This window comes from Cydia splendana, chromosome 20 (assembly GCF_910591565.1).
Source record: "Cydia splendana chromosome 20, ilCydSple1.2, whole genome shotgun sequence".
Classification (NCBI taxonomy): domain Eukaryota; kingdom Metazoa; phylum Arthropoda; class Insecta; order Lepidoptera; family Tortricidae; genus Cydia; species Cydia splendana.
Window position 1 is genome coordinate 8,485,879 of NC_085979.1, and position 23,626 is coordinate 8,509,504.

Consider the following 23,626-nt stretch of genomic DNA (forward strand, 5'->3'; position numbering starts at 1 on the left):
GTTAGTTGTACTGTATAGTTCTTGTAGTAACGTATATAAACCATCTTATTTTACAGATAGAACACATAAAAGCGCGCGGCGTCGTATGCACATACTCCGCCTGCTGTATAGAGAAGCTCATCGGAGGTGGAATGATCACAAAACCGGCCTTAGAACCACACGCCCCTGCGTTACTCACGACGCTGTTCGCAGCGTTAGGCGACCACGCCTCGCCTGAGCAGCATAATGAATATGTCATGAAAGGTAAGATATCACTGTTAATATGTATTTATTAATACAATTAATTATTTATATAACAAATATAAATAAAAAGTAATATTATAGAAATTTACAGACTACGATCGATAGGTACCCGGGTAAATGTGCCTAGCACGCTGCTGGCGTTGCCTTGAACAGCCAGCGAAATATGCAGGACTAAATATGCGCCGGACCTGGGGTCGCCGCTTTTTTCTCGGAGGCGTTTACCTAACTTTCTTATAATTTTTTTTGCGTCAGCGCACCAAGGCCCGCTGCTCTCTATGGCTACTGGCACAAAGTCGAAAGTCGGCTCCAGGTTTGAATATTTAGCCCATTTCAGTCTAGCGGCGGTTTCGGCAGCAGCTCCATTGTTAATATTGTTTTCTGTCAGTTTACATACTGTAAAGATTATTTTATATGGTATAAGGATCGACAAGTTTTGAAACTCCACCTGCGTGGGTCACAATACGCTTCACTTGAGGAACATAATGATAATGTCATGAAAGGGGCATTCACGACATATTACCTTGTAAAGCCAAATTGTTAATCAAGTCATGAAACTATACCAGACCAAATATCGCTATTTCAGCATTTTCAGAACTACTAAAATAGAGACAGCATTTGCTGCACGACTTTTACTAAGGAAATCGCGAAAAAAAATCTGCCGTTTCATAGGAAACATTGACACATGATTCGCCGAAATGTATGGTACCGCCGATTTTTTTGCGTTTTCGTGGTTGGCCCCATAGTAAAACTTGTTCAGTATGACCTACATATTCATTCTTCAGAGTATAGTCAGACGTAACAAAATCAATCTGTATAATGTCTGTGTGTGTCGTGTGTGTGTGTTCCCACTGAGAGCATTCACCCTTGGTGTCTTTTATTATGTATATTTAACAAAACAATATTTTCCAGCGATTCTTCGTACACTATCGTGCCTGCAAGAGTCCGCGCTACCATTCCTCGGCACAGCGTTACCAAAACTCGCCCAAATGTTGTCCGTGGTCGCCAAGAACCCTTGCAAGCCTCACTTCAACCACTACCTCTTCGAAACACTGTCATTGGCAGTTTCGTAAGTATATATATATATACATACTTTGTTCTTGATAAAACTAAGCAAGCATTTGTTAAATTTCCTCTTTTAGCAAATACAGATAAATATTAAGGAGAGGGACAAACGATTATAAATGGGATGTATTTGTTGACAAATACTTTACGTTAAAACCAAATGGAATACAGAACCACAGTGGAGTTTTTCATAAGTGTGTTCTGTACAAATAGCAACACTCCTAACTGTACATCAGTGGACCTTATTATTAAAGGCATAACAGTATGGGCGATGGTGCAAACGCATGTTTCTGCCTCTATTAATTAACTCATATATGACCAGAATAAGTTTTTGGTCTGAACTCCATAAGGTTCCAAGGCCAAGCAGTGGGTCGGAAACAAACCAATATACATATATGGATTATTCTTTCTGCACTATTAATCGAAGACGCAGATTTTTGGCGCGAGGCGTAAATGTGTCGTTTATGCTTCCGATGTAGCCCACAAGATGGCAGAACCTACTATGCACAAGGTAACGTACCGACGAGAACGGTAGATGGTAGCATTTGCTTTGGCAATGTACTACATGTGGACATATGTTTCCGATTCACGCCACAAGAGGGCAGACCCTCCAACGCGCATGGTTCCTATTTCTGAGATTTTTCAGAGTCCTTTTGTCTTAGAAGAAGAAACATACGATTAAAATCGAAATCTACCTCTCATTGATTTCAACTGAGCCTTCTATTATTTTGTGTACAGTTTACACTTGGGTAACGAATTTTCTATTTTTTACCATCTACGGTTTCAGGCTGGTGACCAAGTCGAATCCTAACGCCATCACCGCTTTCGAAGACGCTCTGTTCCCGATCTTCCAAGAAATCCTGCAGAATGACGTACAAGGTAAAATGTTTGTATAATGCAAAAATTGCAAATTCTGTTAAGCAAATTTCACATATTCATTTTGTTTATAACATCATCATCATATATATAAAATTGAAAAACCAGAACGGGATAAAAAACGAGGGAAGAAGCGAGATGGCGCCTTACAAATTTCTAAAAAAGTTTTTGACACGTTTCTCAAATACGACGCACGTATGATAAGAAAAAACTGTTCTAATCTATTATCTAAGTATGAGAATATAACTAGAGCATAAAAACTATCGCTTTCGATGCGTATTTAATTTACAATAAGCAAAAGAAATATTCATAACATTCTTAATTTTACGACTATCGGCTATTTTCGGAAACTCTCGGTTGCTTTCGTTTCGAACTTCAAATAACCAAAATTATGTTTGTTATGTTGGTATGCAGTGATTTCGGCCTTTTTTACTCGAAGTAAAATAAAAAGTGCTGTCAACCTCAACCTTTTACCTTAGTTTATGCCCATACGAGTGACATGCCATATAATGACTGATAATGACTTATCAATATCAATAGTAATTTGTATTTTGTTGTTTTAAATTTCTTTTTGAGTTATGTTATTCAGATTTACTTTCACAGCTTCGGCAAACAAATTCGTCCGGGGACCGGGCCGCCGAGATGGGCCAAAAATACAAAGTTGATAGCAAGTTATAATGTAGGTAGATAAAATTTAAGTGCATGTTCAGATATTTTTGAGCGAAACGACCTGGTGAAAATAAGCAAACAGCAGTCGGCCAAATATCGTAATATAACTCTGTTGCTATAGAAATAAGGATGTGTTCCGATATACTGGCGGAATACTGAGAGACAAAAGTGGCTAAGCTTACATTGGCTCGGACATTTAGAGAGAATGGGAGAGGATCGTGCCGTGACGAGAGCGTACTTGGGACAACGAAATGGGAGCGCCCAATTGGACGTCATAGGTACCTACTGCTGGAACGACGTAGTTGCTCGAGATCTGCTTATCCTCAGCCATGGGGACTGGCGAGAGCTATCGCAAGACCGAGAAACATGGTGTGTTTTGTTTTGTCTTTTCTCGGAGGCCAGGATTCACATAACCGTAGTAAGTAATGTTAGTATTCAGAAAGGGAAATGGGGACTACGTACGTTTGTACCAAAAGGCGATTTATGGGCGGTGGTCGTCCATATTCGTCTTAAGGCGGATATTAATCTAATGAACGTTTTTGCAATTAGGCTTATAAAAATAAATAATAATTTTATGTTGAAACGAGTTTTAAATAAATAACTACGTAGATGAAAAAGTATAATTTTGCCTTTTATCAAATCACATAATTTTTTTCAGATATTTTGCGTATTAAGTTATCCAAATAACGGGTACAAATAAGAAATCCCTATCACCGTTATGAACCCTGGCAGGGTTGACACACTCTTTATTTCATTTACGCGAGCGGAGGTGCGGGCCCGTCTAGTATTAAATAAAAAATACAACTTAGATAGAAAATGATTTCGTTTCTGCTCGGATTTTTTGTAGGAAGTGTTGTTTGATATTTACCAGTCGCTGTTCGTTAAAGTAATACACCCGGACACTGCCATTCAAATTCTTTAGAAATATGACCTCGTAAGCGTCAGGACCCCTGGACCACTTGAGATATTTGATGTTTAGATAATATCAAAATACACTACCTTTTTGCTACTATTTGGTACCTAACTTCAAATAATTAGTACCTCGATTGACAGCGAAAACCCGAAGAACTAAAGTGGCCATACATTCTGACGTCAGGATGTCTGGACCATTTTTTTTACATGGTTTGAGACAACACAACTACATGACATGCTAGTAAATATTTACTACCTTTTTAGTACCTCAACATATATTTTTTTCCATCCTTTTAGGTATTCCAGAAAATGTATAGCTTTTGTTTTTGGGGTAAGTATACATAATATATTTATGATTGTGGCTATAAAATCATACACTTAAATAAAAAGAATCATTTTATTAACTAGAATTGAAAGTAAGTACCATCGCCCACACTGGTAACTGTACATCGGTGGACCTTATGTCTTTGTAATAAGGTTCAACAATATACAGTTAAGTGTTGTTGTTTGTACATGATTTAATAATAAAAACCACATTTCTTGGCGTGATTTTAACGCGGTTTACATACTTATACTTGTCACTTGATATTTACAGTGAAACCTGGTTAAGTGGGACCTGGATAAGTGAGAAACCTCTATAGCTGGGACTCATGGTGCGGTCACTTTAGCACTGAATTACCTCTATTAGTGAGATAAAACGAACCTCTATAACTGGGATTAGTTGTTGTGATTGTATAGTCACATTTACCTCTATAATTGAGACAGAGTGTATCTCTTTTTATAACGAGGAATAGTAATTCCTCGTTATAAAAATAGCCTTACTGGGCTTTTTCATGAAATTTTAATTTTTGTGTGCATATAAAAATATTCTTATTTTACAGGCTTTTATTTTTCAGGTTTATTCGAAAAAAATAAAAATACCAAATTTTTATTTGTATTTTTTTTTAATTATTTATACAGGATATAGCCATTGGAGAAACCCTGAAATCCCACGTAGGGTTACTTCTAAGAAATGCTCTAACGGTAATATTTTTTAAATTAGATCAAAAGATAAAAAGATAAATTATCAAACAAAAGGTATTTCCAATAATCGACAACAAAAAGAAACATACATCTTTGGCAGTGCTTTTGACAATTTTTTTGAAAATGTGCGGCAATGGGCGGCATGACATTTGTCAAAAGTCAGAATCTTATTAATGTCATAAATAAAAAAGATAATCAAAATGGTCGAAGAAGGTTTCATACTATTTATTACCTCAGGATCTACTAACACATACAGGTTGCTCCAAAGTAAAAAAATCATAATTTGTTAATTTCTTCGTAACCGCTACACCGATTATTATGGTACTTTGTATACTGGTTCTAAATACCCTAATGCATATGTACATTTCGGCTTTGTCCAATGGCTAGGGACACCCTGTATGAAACCGTATAAATTAAATATCAGAAACCAATTTAGCATCCTTGTGTTACACGAAAATGACACCAAACTTGACCACATAGCAAAACTTTTTTTTTAATTAATTTTGGGGGGCACCCCCCTTTAAGTCAAAATTTTGCATCAAAAATTCGATTGGCTCCCCTTCCCAAATCAGTCTGTGAGTTAAAAGGAGCAACTCTGCAAAAGGAAATTCCATCATCATCATTTGCCGTATAATTAAGTGAACACCAGGGACTATAAAATTATGAGTATTATAAGATTTCTTTTTTTAAGTGTATCTTTTTTCTGGGTCGCCAAAAAAATAAAAATAAAATATATGTTGAGGTACTAAAAAGGTAGTAAATATTTACTAACATGTCATGTAGTTGTGTTGTCACAAACCATGTAAAAAAAATGGTCCAGACATCCTGACGTCAGAATGTATGGCCACTTTAGTTCTTCGGGTTTTCGCTGTCAATCGAGGTACTAATTATTTGAAGTTAGGTACCAAATAGTAGCAAAAAGGTAGTGTATTTTGATATTATCTAAACATCAAATATCTCAAGTGGTCCAGGGGTCCTGACGCTTACACCTCGGTCTCTATAACATAAGAGTGAATCTGCTATTACTGAACCGGTTAGCTCCGTCCTAGGCTCTGTTTTCACTTTCCATCAGATGTAGTCCATGGGCCAGCTGGTCAAATTTTTGAAAATGGTATAAATTGGGGGTACCAAGTTTCCTTTTCACAGCAGTTAGATAGGCTTATTATGATGTTAAAAAACCATGATTGCCATCTCAAAATGGTAGCTAACAAAAATGGCCGCCAATCCAAGATGGCGGATATTGAGTTTAAAAAATCAACCGTAACTCGAGAAGTATTCGTCCGATTTCATTGCAATTTTTTTTAAACAAAAGCTCTATATGTGAGCTTAAAATTATGTTTACATATTATATCGATAAAGTCGACCGTGAATTAGTAATTAAAGAAATATTGTAAATTTTCTTTTTTTTTTGTGATACTTTTTTTTTTAATTCAGTTTTTACGAAGTATCTCGTACATTACAAAAAAGTTTTAAATGAGACAAAATAGTGTGTTAAATTAGCTTTAATTTGACGTATTATTTGTATGGAACTGATGACTGAAAACACATGGAAACATGAATTAAATTTTATTTCTGTTGAAATTCACCGTTGACTAAATAACTGCGTACAGAACAAAAAGCTTCAGATAGAAGTTGTAGAGTACAAAAAACATGTTTTTAGTATAGTTTAATAATAATAGCAATCATTTATAATAATAGTAAAATTATAGTAATAATGGTTTTATTTTTTACAAGTAAAAACTACTTTAAACTCTCGCGTTTTGTATACTTAATTAAATTCATTAATGTTACTAACGGGTCAAACGGGATTAAATTTAATTATTCGCTGAAACGTCGGAAAAAAGGTAAAATAATGAAATTATATCGCGTTAGACCCGTTAGTGACATTAATTAGGTAAAAACTAGTATTCGATTGAAATAGTAATTTCTTCAGTGAACTGCGTACAGAACAAAAAGCGTCAGATAGAAGTTGTAGAGTACAAAAATGATATTTATAGTATAATTTAATAATTTATAATAATAGTAGCAGGGCTCGGAAACCGTTTTATTTTTCAAACCGGTTTCGTTCATAAACCCGGGAACGAAAAGGATTTCGTTTCGGTTACCAGTTAAAGAACTGTTCTATTGAGATACCGTTGAGATGCGTTCGCCTTTCGTTTTTGTGGAACTAAATTAACCGATTAAATTGAAAATGTCGAATTGATCCAAGTAAAAACTGGTATTCGGTATAAATAGAAATGTCTTCAGTGAAAATGTGTTCGGCTACAAATAAAGTGAACTATATATGTGTATAATATGTGGCGAGATAGGCCCTAAAAGACGGACAATCGTGGGCATTGTTATTTAATGCAGCATTAATAAGGAGTTTTGAGGCTATTAGTAACCGACGTGACATACCGGATGAATTTTTAGGTATATAGGTACTGTGAAATATCACTGCCAATATAGAGTCCATTTCACCAATATCACGTCTTTAATAAAATTACAGACAAAAAGACTCCCTACGCTCGTGGTTCGAAAAATGGAATCTTGAGCGTAGCGAGGTTTTCACTACACCAACACGAGGAAAATACTAACTGTAAAATATCAAACAAAATCAAAGCGAATCGATTCAAAATGAATGTTATTAAATGTTAATATTCAAAATCATCATTTAAAAGCCAATTCTACCAGCAAGCATAAGAAAACAAATCAAAATTTGCATTTGATTACTTTGCCTCACATGTGAATAAAATGCAACTATCTTATCAGCTTGGAACAATCAAGAGAGCCTTTATCTTTATAGTGAAATGATATTGTAACTGCAGAAGCATGTTATCATAAACCCAAGAGTAAAATCTCAAAATTCTCTATTTACTTGCGAAACTTATTTCTTACTTAGACGACCGGTCTGGCCTAGTGGATAGTGACCCTGTCTGCTAAGCTGATGGTCCTGGGTTCGAATCCCAGTAAGGGCATTTATTTGTGTGATGAACACTAATATTTGTTCCTGAGTCATGGTTGTTTTCTATGTATATAAGTATGTATTTATACGCCTAGTACCCATAGTACAAGCTTTGCTTAGTTTGGGGCTAGGTTTGATCTGTGTAAGATGTCCCCTAATATTTATATTTATTTACTTAATAGAGGATGTCGTCAGCGTAACAGATTCTTCAAATAATTTTTCTTAAATATAACTTAAGTAAAGAGTTTTTATCCGGTACCTATGTCACGTCGTTTAGTAATAGACTCTAGTGGACTCTAGACTGGCATACAATGGCGTCCAAGCTCTGAACCAGCTTGGAAGGCAAAACAGAGTGCAACTGGTATGTATCCCAGGGCACGAGGGATTCATAGGCAATGAAAATGCAGATGAACTTGCCAGAGCTGGATCTTTAGGTAACCTTATAGGTCCGGAACGATTCGTGGGGCTCTCACAGGGAACCATCATAACGGCTATTAAAGACCATACTAAGATCAAACATCAGGAAGAATGGGACAGTCTGACGGGTCTAAAGCACGCAAAGCTCTTTATGCAAGGAGTAGACTCCGGTTGGAGCAAAAAGCTTTGGAAACTTAGCAAAAGACAACTCCAAATCATAACAAGGTGTTTACTGGACATTACGGGGTCAAAGGAATTCTGGCCAAGATGGGACACTCTGACAACACCGATTGTCGTATGTGTGGCGAAGAGAGACAGTAAAACACCTAATTTGTGAATGTCACCCCCTGGCCAGAAAAATAATTAAGGACTTTGGAGCAGGATATCTTGAACCAAAGGACTTTAAAACGCTAACCATGAGCTCTATCATCCGGCACAGGGATATATGGTGGGAAAAGCTCTTGAGTAGTTGACGGATCTTTTCTAGGGGGTAATTGCGCAAAAGATCCCTATGGATCGAAGTGTATCCAAGCAAGGGCCCCCGAAAACAATAAGATAAGAATAGACTCACAATTCCTTATTAATGCTGCATTAAAATTGAATAATACTGCCTACTGTCCATCTTTTGGGGGAATTGGGGGGGTACTTTACAAAATGGTCTTATTTCGCTACATATTATACAAATATCTAGTTCACTTTGCATCATCTTGATTTGTAGCTGAAAAGATTTTCACTGAATAACTAGTTTTTAGCTAATTAATGTTACTAACGGGTCAAACGCGATTAAATTTCATTTTTAACCTTTTTTCCGACGTTTCAATGAATAATGAAATTTAATCGCGTTAGATCTGTTAGTAACATTAATTATGTATACAAAACGCAAGATTTTAAAGTAGTTTTTACTTGTAACAAATAAAACTAATAATACTATCGTTCTAATATTATTATGATCAATTTCTAAAGTTATTAAAATATACTAAAAACATGATTTTTGTACTCTACAACATCTATCCGAAGCTTTTTGTTCTGTATGCAGTGATTTAGTCAACGGTGAATTTCAACGGAAGTAAAACCAAATGTATGTTTCCATGTGTTTTCAGTCATCAGTCCCATACAAATTGTACGTCAAATTAAAGTTAATTTAATACACTATATTACCTCATTTAAAACTTTTTTGTAATGTTTGAGATATTTTGTAAAAACTTAATTTAGAAAAAAGTATCACAAAAAAATGAGAAGATTTTCAATATTTCTTTAATTACTAATTAATGGTTGACTTTATCGATATAATATATAAACATAATTTTAAGCTCACTTATAGAGCTTTAATAAAAAAAAACAGCAACGAAATCGGACGTATATTTCTCGAATTATGGTTGATTTCTTAAAACTCAATATCCGCCATCTTGGATTGGCGGCCATTTTTGTTAGCTACCATTTTGAGATGGCAATCATGGTTTTTTAACATCATAATAAGCCTATCTAACTGCTGTGAAAAGGAAACTTGGTACCCCCAAATTATACCGAAATCTTGCCTGGCCCATGGACTAATGTGACTATGGGGCCAATCGCAGATGAGTTTATGAACAAAAAACAAAACGAAACGCTATTTGGTCTCTATGGCATTAATACGAAAGAGTTATAGAGAGACAATAGCGTTTCGTTTTATGCAAAAGATTGTCGTCTCGGCTAGGCCCCAGGGTCCCTTAGCGAGTTCAAAAAGCCGAAACGAAGTTTCTACTTAGTACTTATGTAACTGTTTGTTGTACAGAATTCATGCCCTACGTGTTCCAAATGCTGTCCCTCCTGCTCGAGCTGCGCGGCGCCATGCCAGTCGCCTCGGGCGACGGGGACGCCTACGGAGCCCTACTACCGTGCCTTGTAGCACCTCCATTGTGGGAGCGAGCGGCTAACGTGCGGCCGCTAGTGAGGCTGCTCTGTGCGTTCGTCACTGCGAGGGCCGAGCTTATATTACGGGAGGGAAAACTTGTAAGTACACAATCTAACAACGAGTTTTTTTTAATAAAGTACTCTATCTTCTTCGAACGAGCGAGCGAAGCCAAGTGAAGTTCTTACATTCGACTTTGAACACACGGCTGGCTAGGGGCACGTCCCGGCAATTCGATGTTTTTAAGCTGAACTATCAGAGGATAGTTTGATACTCGATAACCTAAGTAAAAATGTTCTAATTTAAATGAAATTGGGTGAACGTATAGTTGAGGGCATTATATTTTAGTCATTAAATTTTGAGCTGGCTCGAACAAGAGGGTATTGAGCTAGAAGAGCTGAAAGTGCTAAAAAGCTATTTGTGAGGGGTCTTGCTATTCTGGTCATTTTAATTGCAAGAAAGTATGGTCGAGTTTGGTATCAAATGAAAGTGCTCGGTTTACACATTTATTATTTTAGGTTGTATTGTAGGAACAATTGCTTCATAAGTCAGAAACGCGCATGTGACACCCTTAATATACAAACATCCATAGACTACGAAAACCGCTTAGCGTTACTTGTTAGTCTCCATAGGCTACGGTGGCTAAAATCGAGAAATAAACTGTTTAAAAATAGAATTTAGCGCGGAGCAAGTACCAGGGCCTCATGAGTTACGAGAAGGTGTCGTTGACCAGCCCGCCGTGGGGCGCGGGGCGCGGCGGCCGGGTCGCGTACCAGTATGAAGGTATCGCGGCTATATACTCGCGTATCTTAGCTGTATACTTTTGGTTTGGTTTGTTTGTATGATTCTACTAGTTTAAAGACTTTAAAGTATTATTTTTGTTGAATTGTAGAAATAGTACATTTCAATGCAAGTGTGGAAAGTATGTTATTATTTACGAGTCCCGAGATGTCTTTTATGATCCGTAGGCGAATAAAAGACACGGGACAAGTAAAGAATAACACTTTCACACGTACATTGAACGACGTTTTTTAATACATTTGCGAAAAAATCACAATAATACAAATATTGGTAACATGAGTATTACACTTACATTTACGAATATTCCCTTGAACTTGAATGATGTTGTATATTATCTATTATTCAGCACTATAAACTACGTCCAGCGTTGATTTACATTGCCTAAATTAATCACAATAACTCATTTAATACAAAAACACTCTTACAGTTGCAATTTAAGATAATTGTTTTGATACAACTAAATTTAAAGTGAAAATGGCGGGCGCCGGTTTTACTTTTTAATTTTTAATTTTTTCTGTTAACGACAAACGCCAACGTGGCAATGATATAGTTCCATTCAGCCAAATAATAAAAAAGTTTTTTAGTGAAATATCGTATTTTATAACGTTTTATTTCTATAATAACAAATAAATATTTACTTTATATCGTGTAACAATACTTTTTGTACGTAATAAATGTGCAATGGCAAAATAAAAATATATAAAGTTTTTGAATATCCAAACTCTTTGGTGTGGACGTATCGAATACGGTCAAAATGAAATTTAAAAAAGCTGGAAAAGTAAAAAGCACTAGTTCGCAAAAAACACCTTTGCGAACGCTAAACAGCTACGTAAAGTAGCACTTTTTGAGCAACTGTATTAAAAAAGTATTGTATACAATAGTGATGTAGTCAAGCTTTTTAGTCTCGTGCCTACTTGGGCAAACTCAGCAAGCTTCATAGCCTGAACACGGTGCTCGACTGAAGAGCTCTCTATTGTATCGCGATTGTATGAATTACTATTTTTTATATGAAGATTTTTTTTAAATGATGACCATTTTGGAATCCAAAATGGCGGCCATGCAGTATGTCATTAAAGTCGTCATGGATGTCGTTTTATAGGTTTTAGGGGGCGCAGATTTCGAAAATGATGACCATTTTGGAATCCTAAATGGCGGCCATGCTGTATGTCATAAGATTCGTCATGCATATCGTTTTATAGGTCATCGTAATCGTTTTCGAAATCTGTACACCTATTTCAAATAAGGTATAGATGCATCCTAGTAAGTCAACAACATATATATCTACTATCGAAATGTACTTTTGATAGTAGTAGTACGAAATGTAATCTGAAAGGAATCAAGTAATGCATTTCTGTAATGAGGAATCGACATTGATTCCAATTACTAGTAATTGTAATATTTGAAAAATTTATTCCTGATTCCTCAAATGGAATTGTACTTAGTAATTCGGTATTGTTAGATTACAAAGTAATCTGGGAATCGGTAATCAGATTGCAAAGTAATTTCAAGTAATCGTGGAATTAGGAATCAATTACGAAATGCCCATCTCTAAGACTAAGTAGCACTGCATTCGATTGATCTTTTTGGCGAACCGCGAGTTCTCAGTTCGGGGCGAACTACTAGTTATTTTCACAAACAAAAGAAGTCAGAAATATGATTGTACGTTTTTACAGCGCGTTCAAAACTAAATTATTTTAAATGGTGGTAACAACTGACTGAAATAACAGATTGTCAGCAGTGATATTAAATATATATTAAATAAAACAATAGCTACTTTTGAACCTATTACTAAGACTCCGCTGTCCGTCTGTCCGTCACCAGGCTGTATCTCATGAACTGTGATAGCTAGGCAGTTGAAATTTTCACAGATGATGTATTACTTTTGCTGTTATAACAACAAATACTAAAAAACAACGGGTTGCACTCCGGGAGTGCCGGCAGAAGTGAAAACTCAATGACATTGTAACAGTTTTTCGATCAGGTCACGTGTCCGTCTTACGAATCTTACGGTCACGTGACCTGTCGCGAGTTTTTACATTTTTCCCCCATCACAAAAAGTGCTCAGCGCCGCTAAAGAAGTTTTCACTTCAAAAACAGAATATAATAAATATTTAAGTGGGGCTCCCATACAACAAAAGTGATTTTTTTGCCGTTATTTGCGTAATGGTACGGAACTCTTCGTGCGCGAGTCCGACTCGCACTTGGCCGGTTTTTTTGTTCAAACATAAGAAATGAAACGAGTCCTTATAATTTATTTTCGTGTAAAAAAAAAGTTTGATGTCGTGAATTATTTGATTCAGTTTTTAGGGTTCCGTACCCAAAGGGTAAAAACGGGACCCTATTACTAAGACTCCGCTGTCCGTCCGTCTGTCACCAGGCTGTATCTCATGAACCGTGATAGCTAGGCAGTTGAAATTTTCACAGATGATGTATTTCTGTTGCCGCTATAACAACAAATACTAAAAAGTACGGAACCCTCGGTGGGCGAGTCCGACTCGCACTTGTCCGGTTTTTATTTAATTATCAGTTGATTCATCTTATTAGCATTTAACTACAAAATGCAATTATAAAATTGCACATTTTAATCTGTATCACACTTTGTCCACAGAACGCCATGCTGGGTGTGTTCCAGAAGTTAATAGCATCTAAAACGAACGACCACGAAGGCTTCTATTTAATACAGACCATGCTGTTCAAATTCGGAGAGTGAGTGTTCATATTTTGAGTGCCCCATATTCAGAAAATGGATATAAATTTTACTGTCTTGTTTATGGGGGTTTTCAGGAAAAATGGTACCATTGACTAACCTTTGGGTTATTTAGACTCAGAATCACGAGTACTATTGATTGAGACAAAGAAAAAAAATTGTCCCCAGTTTTTCATACAAATATTGGGTGCCAGTTTTGTAACGGTTCATACAAAATGTATGTGAAAATGCGTTACAAAACTGACGTTTTTTTGGGATACATTTTTTTTTCTCTTTAAATCGATAGTCCTCGCGATTCTGAGTAGAAATAACTCAAAAGTTGATGGATTTTAGAAAAAAGTAATTGGTACTGTCACCTGCAATAATATGTTATTTTCCTTCTTTTTCTCTTCCCCGAAATCAGCCTGAATAACAATCAATAACTCTTTGGCGTTATTGAGTTTTGACTCTGAGTAGTTTAGTAATTTTAAAATACCTATATACCTTTACAGGTCCACAATGCAGCCATACACGAAGCAGATCATGACACTTCTCTTCCAGCGCCTATCATCATCGAAGACCACTAAATACGTCCGCGGGCTCATCGCTTTCCTTGGCTTTTACGCGGCGCATTTCGGTGCCGACAACCTTATAGATCTCGTGGATTCTGTTCAAAATGGGTAAGGGCAATTATAAAAATAAAATATTATTATTGACAAAAACCATTATATAGGGTTTCTGGTTTCTCGACCTACTTATTTCTCGAGGCACGGGAATTCTCGACCACGATTTCTCGAGTTTCTCGAGTATCTCGAGAAATTTTGAAGGTTTAAAAAACACTGTTTTTTTTTTTTTTTTTTTGCTTTATTGCAATTAGACTCATAGGATCAGTCGTAGGTTAGATCAAAAATCAAACAAATGGTAATTTTATTGTTACTACAAATTATCAAAAAATCAACAACAAACAAAAAAACGCAGGCGTGCGCGCCGGCGCGGCGAGGTGATATGCTATAGTGTATTTCATTAGATATTTTTATTTAACAAAATGTATACAAAACACAATATAGTATTTTATTAGGCAATTAATTTAACTCGATGTGATAAACTTACAGAAGTTTTACTACGTAATATTAATACTTACTCAACGTAACAATGAAGCTGGCAAAATTGAGCTATTTTGCTAATAGGATAATACCTATATCGAGATGATTAGATTTATCAAAAGTAATCTAGTTTTGTAATATTTGTTATTAAATGATCCCATAATTCGTTTTTTTAGCATTATAAAGAAGATAAGCGAACTTTTTAAAAACGTCTCTATTGAAAAACTTATGCAAAATAAGTCATTGCAAATATGTAACAATTATGAATCATATACGATCATTTACACTAACGATTCTTTTAATAGCGTTAATAGCGTTTTTCTATAAAAAGACACTTTAAGATTGTTTACCTTTTTTCTAATATTAAAAAAAACGAAGTATAGTTATGAACCTAAAACGAGACAAATTATTTACCTACACATTAACTATAGTAGTTCAAAAGTTTCAAAACATGAAAATCAGCTGAAGACACAACGATAGGCGACGGATTAAGGCAGTTTTTTATTTAGTTGGTTAACTAATAAATGTTGGAAGTACCGGAAAATGTAAAACAAAAACATTGTTTACATTTATTTAACGACCCAAAGAAATACACTATAGACACGTCAAGTGTTATACGCATGTTTTCTTTTTACTTATGATAAGAGATTTATTTCTCGAGGCATTGAGTCTTTTTTTCCCGCCTCGCCGAAAGACAAATTTCTCGAGATTTCTCGCCTCGAGAATTCTCGAGCAGAAACCCTAGTGTTGAAGTACCTGTCTGAGTTAGGTAGAAAGAGAGAAGAGCTGTCTGTTACCTCTTCCCGCTGAAACCTTCGAATCTATTGACATGAATTAATGTGTCACCGAAATAATTTTTAGCTTGTAAGTTTTTTACTATTGTATGTATGTTAGTTTGTAAGGTATGTATCTATGGGCCTTAGTTGCCTGATCATAAATGATATTTTTTTTATTGTATGTGTCCCGAGAAAGGACTTAAGATAGTTTTTATCCCAGAAGTCATCCCCTAAAGGGAATGAAAAAGGTTATGGAATTTAGTGGGGAAGTGGGATACTACAGTAACTAAACTCTCCACAGACGCAGTCGCGGGCAGAAGCTAAATTTTTTTTAATTATTTTTTTTGCAGCATGTTCGCGATGTACATGGAGCGCGTACTCATCCCCGACCTACAGAAGGTGGACGGCGCGCTAGAACGGAAGGCGGCCGCCGTCGGCTGCGTCAAACTACTCACAGAAGCTAACCAGATGAAGCAAGGACGCCTCGCACCGTTATGGCCACCGCTCATGCAGGTCAGTCACACGGGGACGAGATTTGTGTCAGGATGGCCGGGTTGTGAGACAGAGTCAGCCATCTTGAAAATAACTAGTCACTATATGAAAGCGCGTTCTAATTTCGGTTTTATAAAAATAACGCATATTGAACGGAAGGCGGCCGCCGTCGGTTGCCTCAAACTACTCACAGAGGCTAACCAGATGAAGCAAGGACGCCTCGCACCGTTATGGCCACCGCTTGTGCAGGTCAGTCACACGGGGACGAGATTTGTGTCGGGATGGCCGGGTTGTGAGACAGAATCGGCCATCTTGAAAATAACGAGTCATTATATGAAGCGCGTTATAATTTCGGTTTTATAAAAATAACGCATATTAACGGAAGGCGGCCGCCGTCGGTTGCGTCACTTGCGTCAAACTACTCACAGAGGCTAACCATATGAAACAAGGACGCCTCGCACCGTTATGGCCGCCGCTCATGCAGGTCAATCACAGCGTGACTGTACGAAAATCTATCTGACCTCCTAGCATGAGTTGCGTACTCGCGCGCGACTCCATACACCTTGCGCGACTTTAAGTACGGACTCACGCGTGAGAATGCAACTCATGCTAGATGATTTGTTAAAAATAACATAAGCTCATTCTGTAGCTTTGCTTCAACCTCAAGATATAATACTAGACATGGTTTAGACCTACATTATCCGGGAACAACCTCATAATCATAATCATAATCATTTATTGCAGCCAGCCTCTGCCCTTGTTAATAAAAATATAGTATTTATGTGCACTAAAATTTATAACTATCTCCCTAAAGAGCTGAAGGAATAGGCCTGTTGCAAGTAACAAAGAATCATGGAAATAATGGTTTCAACGAAACATATATGTTAATATGATTCTAAAAAATGGCCCAATCTCAGTATAAACTGAAGGATTATTAATATATTCAATAAAATAAAAGTGCAAAATTCTCCAATCGGCCATTTTTACTGAAACGCCAATCAGAAACGTTCCAAACAGTGACGTCATCAATCCATAACATATTTCTTAGAGCAACATAGACAACCTCATTGACCGAAATCTATACGTGGGCACCAAAGAGTTCGAAAGGTGCAAAAAAAATGTTATTTCGCCACCAAACATTTTTTACGTCCAAAAAATATTATTACACGATATAAAGTAGATATCTATTTGTTATTATTTTAATAAAATGCTAAATAATACGATATTTTAACAACAAACTTTTTTAATTATTTGGCTGAATGGAACTATCATTGCCATGTTGGCTGTCGTAACTAGAAAAAATTAAAAATTAAAAAGTAAAAGCGGCGTTCGGTGATTTTCACTCAAAATTTACATGTATCTAAATAATTCATCTTAAACTGCAACCGTGTGAGAGTTTTTGTGTAAAATGAGTTATTGTGATAAATTTTTGTAATGTATTTATCATCCCTAATCGTAATATATGGTGCTGAATTAACAATATCATTCGGATTCAAGGGAAATTCGTAACTGTAAGTATGTAAACAATATCTACCACCCTACCACCAACTAAATGATGACGTCACAAATGGCATGCGAGCCGTTTTCGCGCGAAGTTTAAACTAGCTATAATAAAATGCAATTATCTATGTTAAATCTTATGAGTATAACTGAAATATAGTGTTTTTCGGAACTAATACAAGTGTACCGACGATATTAAAAGGGTTTTCAAAATTTGTCATCAGGCCTATTGGACCTACCGGAATTTAAATCAAAACTATTTAGATGGTGTTTAGAAAAAATGTATTACGCCAACTCGGAACACTTTTCACTCGGAACGACGCAATATTCAATTTGTATTTGTGTAGTATAGTATTGTGTAATAGGCCGAAAATGGAGACACTGTCTATAGAATAAGATCATTTATGTATACCCAAATATTATTTATACGAAGATCATTTATTTATACGAATAAATAATTTCATTTCATGGTCTGGAAAGCGTCTCCTCTTTAGTGGGATGTGTGTTATAAGGCATAGGCAATGCCTTAGGCTACTGATGATACTGGCGTCTTATAGAAGATTTTGATGACCAGAGGGCTGGCCAATATTTTGCTCAGCGGATCAGCATTGCTACCCAGCGGGGCAAAGCTGCCAGCCTTGGTAGCCTACCCAGTGGCCACAACTTAGGGCATATTTTAGTATGTTTTATTTTACTTATATTTCGTTAAATCAATAAATATAATTCATTTTATATTTCCCATTTGTTACCAGGCGCTGATCTCCCTATTCGAGCTACCAACGGACTCCACCTCGCTACCCGACGACCACTTTGTAGAGGTGGACGACACGCCCGGCTACCAGGCCCAGTACTCGCAGCTGACCTGCGCTAAGGGCGCCAACAGCGATCCTCTATCAGGTATTGTCTTTAACCCCTCGTATGCGGCCTATCAGATTAGATAATTGAAAAAGTGACCTTGACATTTAAAACAATAGATTAAAATTCCCACGCACGGATCCGTGTCTAAGCATACGAGGGGTTAATAGGGTATTATACTGTATTTAAAAATAAATTATTTTAAGTACACCATGCATGAAATAAAGCACCAGATAATTATTAGAAAAACACAGATAGAAGTTATTTTTAAACACAAGTTCTATTTAATAAATCGGATAGAAATATAAAAAGTAGGTGCAAAGACATATGTAACTTCGTATAAGACGAATAAAGTCTAAGGAAAAAACGTGCCTCGGAATTCAAGTAAAAGTCATTCTCGAATAGATGCCGCACACACCTTTGACCTTTAGCCTATCCTCGGCTAGATGGCGTGACGACACCATTTCATATTTAACACATAGATATCAGTGAATGAACATGGATCAAAATGATATAAAAATAATAAAATCATTTATCCATGTATATACATTTTTTGATAACTTTATACGTTTTCATTTTGAGTTTTAGTCGTGTGTCGATAGATGGCAGTAAATTTACAGAGACTACAAAATTTACAATGACAGGACCCCTCTATACTATCTATTCTTTTTGGTAGGTGTTTGACCGTGACGGCACGATGTAATGTTTCATATAAATTCCATATTAGCAAATCGTTTTGACAGTTCTAAAAAAGTAACTGATTTGACTAGTAGGAAAATGCCCTATTAGGGTCGTTTACAAACAGACTGACTGCAACTTGTACGGGAACACCATGCCGACGTTGCAGTCGGCGTGCAGTTCCCGTACAAATTGCAGTCGGGTTGTAGTCCGTCTATATTGGCCTTTAGACAAAGAATAATCGGGAAGCAAACATAATAATCGAACCCCTTTACAAAATTTCACTTTTGCACAGAATAAAGAATAGTACTATTGTACAGAAAGGTAACTTCCTACAGTTCCTACAAGACCAAAGTTTGACAGCGGTCGAATCATGCTGTTCTTTTCTAATATATGGTACTATCCCTTTCGGCTATTTAGGGATGTTAATGTTCAAGCCATTATCTGATCTGTGGTCGTGCACGCAAAGGGACGTCAAGTTGTGTCAACACTAATAATTGCTCGGAGCAATGCTGAGCCGAACGGAGCCGAGTTTGCCCGAAGGGAGGAGTTTCGCACCCCTGCTTCCTTTGGTCGTGTTTTAATTTATCGCCACTCGTTGCGAATTTCCTACTTTTCGCAATTGTATTGTAATGTACTATTACATTACAGTACATATGGTTCTATTTTCCCGCACTAGTGCGTAAAATAGCACTTTTCGTGCGTATGTCAAAAGTTTAAAGGGCCATTATGTACTGTAAAACATTGTACGATACACGTGCGAATAGGTAATAGGTAAATTTCCTCATTTCCGCACTTGTATCGTAAATAAGTTAAATAACTATTACAGTACATATGGTCCTATTTTCCTGCACTAGTGCGTAAAATAGCACTTTTCGTGCGATATCAAGTGTAAAGGGTCATAAGTACTGTAAAACGTTGTACGATACACGTGCGAATAGGTAATTCACAACTCGTGTCGATTTAAAACACTCCCTTCGGTCGTGTTTAATTTATCGCCACTCGTTTCGAATTTCCTCTTTTCCGCACTTGTATCGTAAATAACTATTATATACAAAATATATAATCAAGCCATCTCTTCCAGTGATCGCGGACCCGCAGCGCTTCCTCGCCGAGAGCCTCGGGGCGCTGTCGCGGGCGTCGCCGGGGCTGCTGCCGCCGCGCGTGGCCGCGCTGGACGAGCCGCACAGGAACGCGCTGCACGGCTACCTGCAGCGGTACAACCTGCAGATATGCTAGATGCATTTACAATTGTACACGTAGTGACATAACTTATGTTACATTTTTGTCTTTAAAAAATCTGAGTTGCGAGGTTGCTAACCCTCAATATCGAATTCGTCTTCACGCCATTTGGCAATGCTCCAGCACACCTAAACTACCTTACGAGAAGCGTGCGAATATTTCCATTCCTTTATTTTTATTTACACGCCTTAGTAGCCGCATTGCGCCATCTACCGTAAGAATATTCTATCGTAGGGTGGTATTCCACCTGTCGAATGTCAATGCGTCTCACTCTCTTCGCTTAATTGAAAGAGTGAGACGCGATGACATTGGACCAATATATTTGACGGATGGAATACCACCCTTAACGGCAGAGTTCCAAGTTGTACCGAAAATTCACCAGTAATGTACTAAACTCATTGCCATGTATCTAAGGACGGGCCTTACGGGCAATAAGAATGGGGCCAGAACAGCGGTGTCACGCACACGAATTCGAGCCAATCTTGCAGTCTAACGCCAGAACGCGATTTGTTAATAAGATCGCATCACGCGCGGGATTGGTCGCAACTAGTTGCGTTAGAATGCACGATGACTCGAATTTGTGAGTGACACCACTGAACTAGCACCATTCTTATAGCCCATAAGCCGTCTTTAAGTATATTTCAATTACTAAATTTCATCAAGCAACCTCTGCGAGCGATATTACAATGTTTTATATTATAGAAATGGAAATATTAGCATGCTTCTGGTATGCTTCGATAACTTAGTTGGTTGAAAGCGATCCGAACGGTATTTCGTAAAGACGCAAGAACGAGTCTTGCAGTAAGCGGTGATTTTTTTTATATATAAAAACAAGCACGTTGTCTTAACAAATGAACCATAATGATCTTAAGTTTTTTGCAAGTGCGATAAGTATAATAGAATTACTTGTGTGATAGAAGAATTGCGATGTGTAACATGGTGTGTAACGCTGGGCGTTTGTTACTATTGTAATAACCTCCATTACATTTGAAATTCAGTGTGAATTTATGAAAGTGTCTAAGGCTATGTAAATGTGTAGATAATGTATGTGTATGAAAGAGATTTTGAATGGTATCAGAGTATAATTATTAAAATGATAACGTCAAAGAAAAAAAAAACCCTTATTATTTGTAAATTTTAAAATTATTTTTATATAAATAATCACAGAGTATTTAATTTGCTCTTTGCTCAGCAGTGTGATACAGTGTACGCCACGGAAATAAAAAAAAATAAAAAGAAAATCTCCATTGTTTTTTCTTTGACTACATCTAGACACGGTGTAACTTGAGGAAACCGAATAATTTTAACAGCGTATTCCTGATAATATTTAGAGACAAAAATGTCCTTTAAACTTTTTTGAAATTCGCCTAGTTTCAGAGTTAATACCAATTTAAAAAATCGAGTTTTTATTGTTACATACTGCAAAACGCCTTTTTGATGGCGATGTTGCTACTAAGGGACATAGTCTAAATATCCTTATTGATAGATGTCAAAAAGTGACAAGTTTCACTTTGTAATAACTAAGTTTTACGAAAAAAAAGTAAAAATCCATTTTAAGTGATATGTTTACCAATAACATTTACTTTTTATGTACAAATACATTTAAAAAAAATGAAAAAAAAAAACAACAAAAAATGTTTTTTTTTGCGAAATTGACCTATACACGTATTACATTTTTTGCTTCTTATGACCACAGAAATGCGTGGTTAAAATCTTTCGCATTCCTCATGAACATCATGTATAGGTTGGTCCAAAAATACTAAAACAATAAATTTTAAGGATTTTTTTTTACAATATATGTCATAATAAAAAAAAATTGTCAACGTATATTTGGTTCTCCCATCTGATAATATAAGACTTGTGTACTAAGAAGAATGATTGTTAATATTGCGAATTATGACTGTAAAAGTGACGTTTTTGTTTGTGACATGTTATTTAAAAATAAAACTACTTTTCTAGATGAGGACTTTCAAAAAATAAATCCTTTTGAAAAGACACTCCTCAGTTTCACTCTTAAATGTATTCAGCTGTTTAGTTTAGACGTTTCAATAATTGAACTGTTTTTATATGTTATTGTTAATTTAAATGCATGGTTACTATTGGTTAGTTTTTGTCCTAGTTTGTATCACTGATTTCAATACAGCGTGTAATCATGTATATTTCATATTAAAGTTTTTATTAATATATTACATAAATGTACACGCTGTATGATGTTTTCGATGAAGCCATTGAAATAGAGGTCAGGAATGCATATTTTGTACATTTTGCTTTGTGATGTAATATGTATAATAAATGCTTTTTCATATTTTTTTATTTCATTTTGTACTCCCGATTTAGATTGTAATTACGTGTCAAGTTATAAAATAAATATCTGGGAGACCCAGCTCTGCTCGGAAAACATATAGAAACTCAAAAATGCGCATTTTCCCAGATATAAGACCTAGCTAGATCGATTTTTCGACCCCGAAAACCCCTATACAGCAAATTTCATCAAAATCGTTAGAGCCGTTTCCTAGATCCCTTCTTTGCATGGTGATGGAAATTTCCATCATAACATTGTCCTATAGAATAAAGCTGCTTTCGGAGGTGATTGATATTTATTTTTATGACTGAACTTTCAACACTAATCCATTTTCTGATTTTTAACATAAATTTACGCAGTATTTTAATTTATAAAAATTACATTTGTTTTAAGACGAGATGTCGGAAAACCTGGAAAAACCCAGAAGTTGATGATTTTTAGTAAGTATGTGATTTTGGGCCTTTTTTTCGGTGTTTGTAATTGTTTTATTTTTAAAAACTTTATTATAGGTATATCACAAATAGCGTACCTTTCTGATGGTAGTACGAATTTTCATATAATATATATGTTACTGAATATTATATATTTACATAAATATGATTTAGCCTATGCAACTTCTAGCACTGATTTTGCAGTAAAAATCGATGTAATTTTTTTTTACTATTTTTCCCAGAATCAGCAAACAATTACGTGACACATATATTCATTTCGGGCAAAAATAAAAAATTATGCAAAGAAGGGTTAAATGTATTAGATTAGATAGATATACTACTCGAGCTTAAATTAATTTGCGGGTGTACTCGTATCAATTCTTTCTAGATTATTATACATTTAGGATACATTTGTAAGACTTCAATGTGGGATAATGATTATCGATTTATCTTCTTTGCTACGCCCCCTCCAAAGCAACAGCGTAACAATAGGATTATGCCCCTCCATAGTCAATTTATGCTCAAATCGCTTACTTTAATTAGGTACATCATACCATGGTATAATAATATACTCCGCCTGGTACTCCATTCCCGTCTTTTCTAGGTCACCTAACTGACACGGGCCTACGTCATCATGCGACAGCGCTATATGATAATATGCGATAGCGCTATATATAGCGGCCATGTTGTTGTGACGTAGGCCCGTGTCACTCTGGGAATGGAAGA

The 23,626-nt window shown here is 36.1% G+C and overlaps 1 protein-coding gene and 1 long non-coding RNA gene across 2 annotated transcripts in view; one reads left to right on the plus strand and one right to left on the minus strand.

Annotated features, from left to right (window-relative positions):
* Positions 1-20,179, plus strand: part of LOC134800826 (exportin-2) — a 43,542-nt gene extending 23,363 nt beyond the window's left edge. The window contains exons 11-19 of the mRNA XM_063773383.1: positions 57-243; positions 1,153-1,309; positions 2,093-2,184; positions 9,918-10,135; positions 13,444-13,541; positions 14,034-14,201; positions 15,751-15,913; positions 18,145-18,289; positions 20,010-20,179. Coding sequence (XP_063629453.1) covers positions 57-243; positions 1,153-1,309; positions 2,093-2,184; positions 9,918-10,135; positions 13,444-13,541; positions 14,034-14,201; positions 15,751-15,913; positions 18,145-18,289; positions 20,010-20,164 — 1,383 coding nt within the window. The 3' untranslated portion in view covers positions 20,165-20,179. The remainder of the gene's footprint in view (positions 1-56; positions 244-1,152; positions 1,310-2,092; positions 2,185-9,917; positions 10,136-13,443; positions 13,542-14,033; positions 14,202-15,750; positions 15,914-18,144; positions 18,290-20,009) is intronic.
* Positions 1-23,504, minus strand: part of LOC134800868 (uncharacterized) — a 35,398-nt gene extending 11,894 nt beyond the window's left edge. The window contains exon 1 of the long non-coding RNA XR_010145573.1: positions 23,455-23,504. This is a non-coding gene — a long non-coding RNA (uncharacterized LOC134800868). The remainder of the gene's footprint in view (positions 1-23,454) is intronic.
* Between the last annotated feature and the right edge of the window lie 122 nt (positions 23,505-23,626).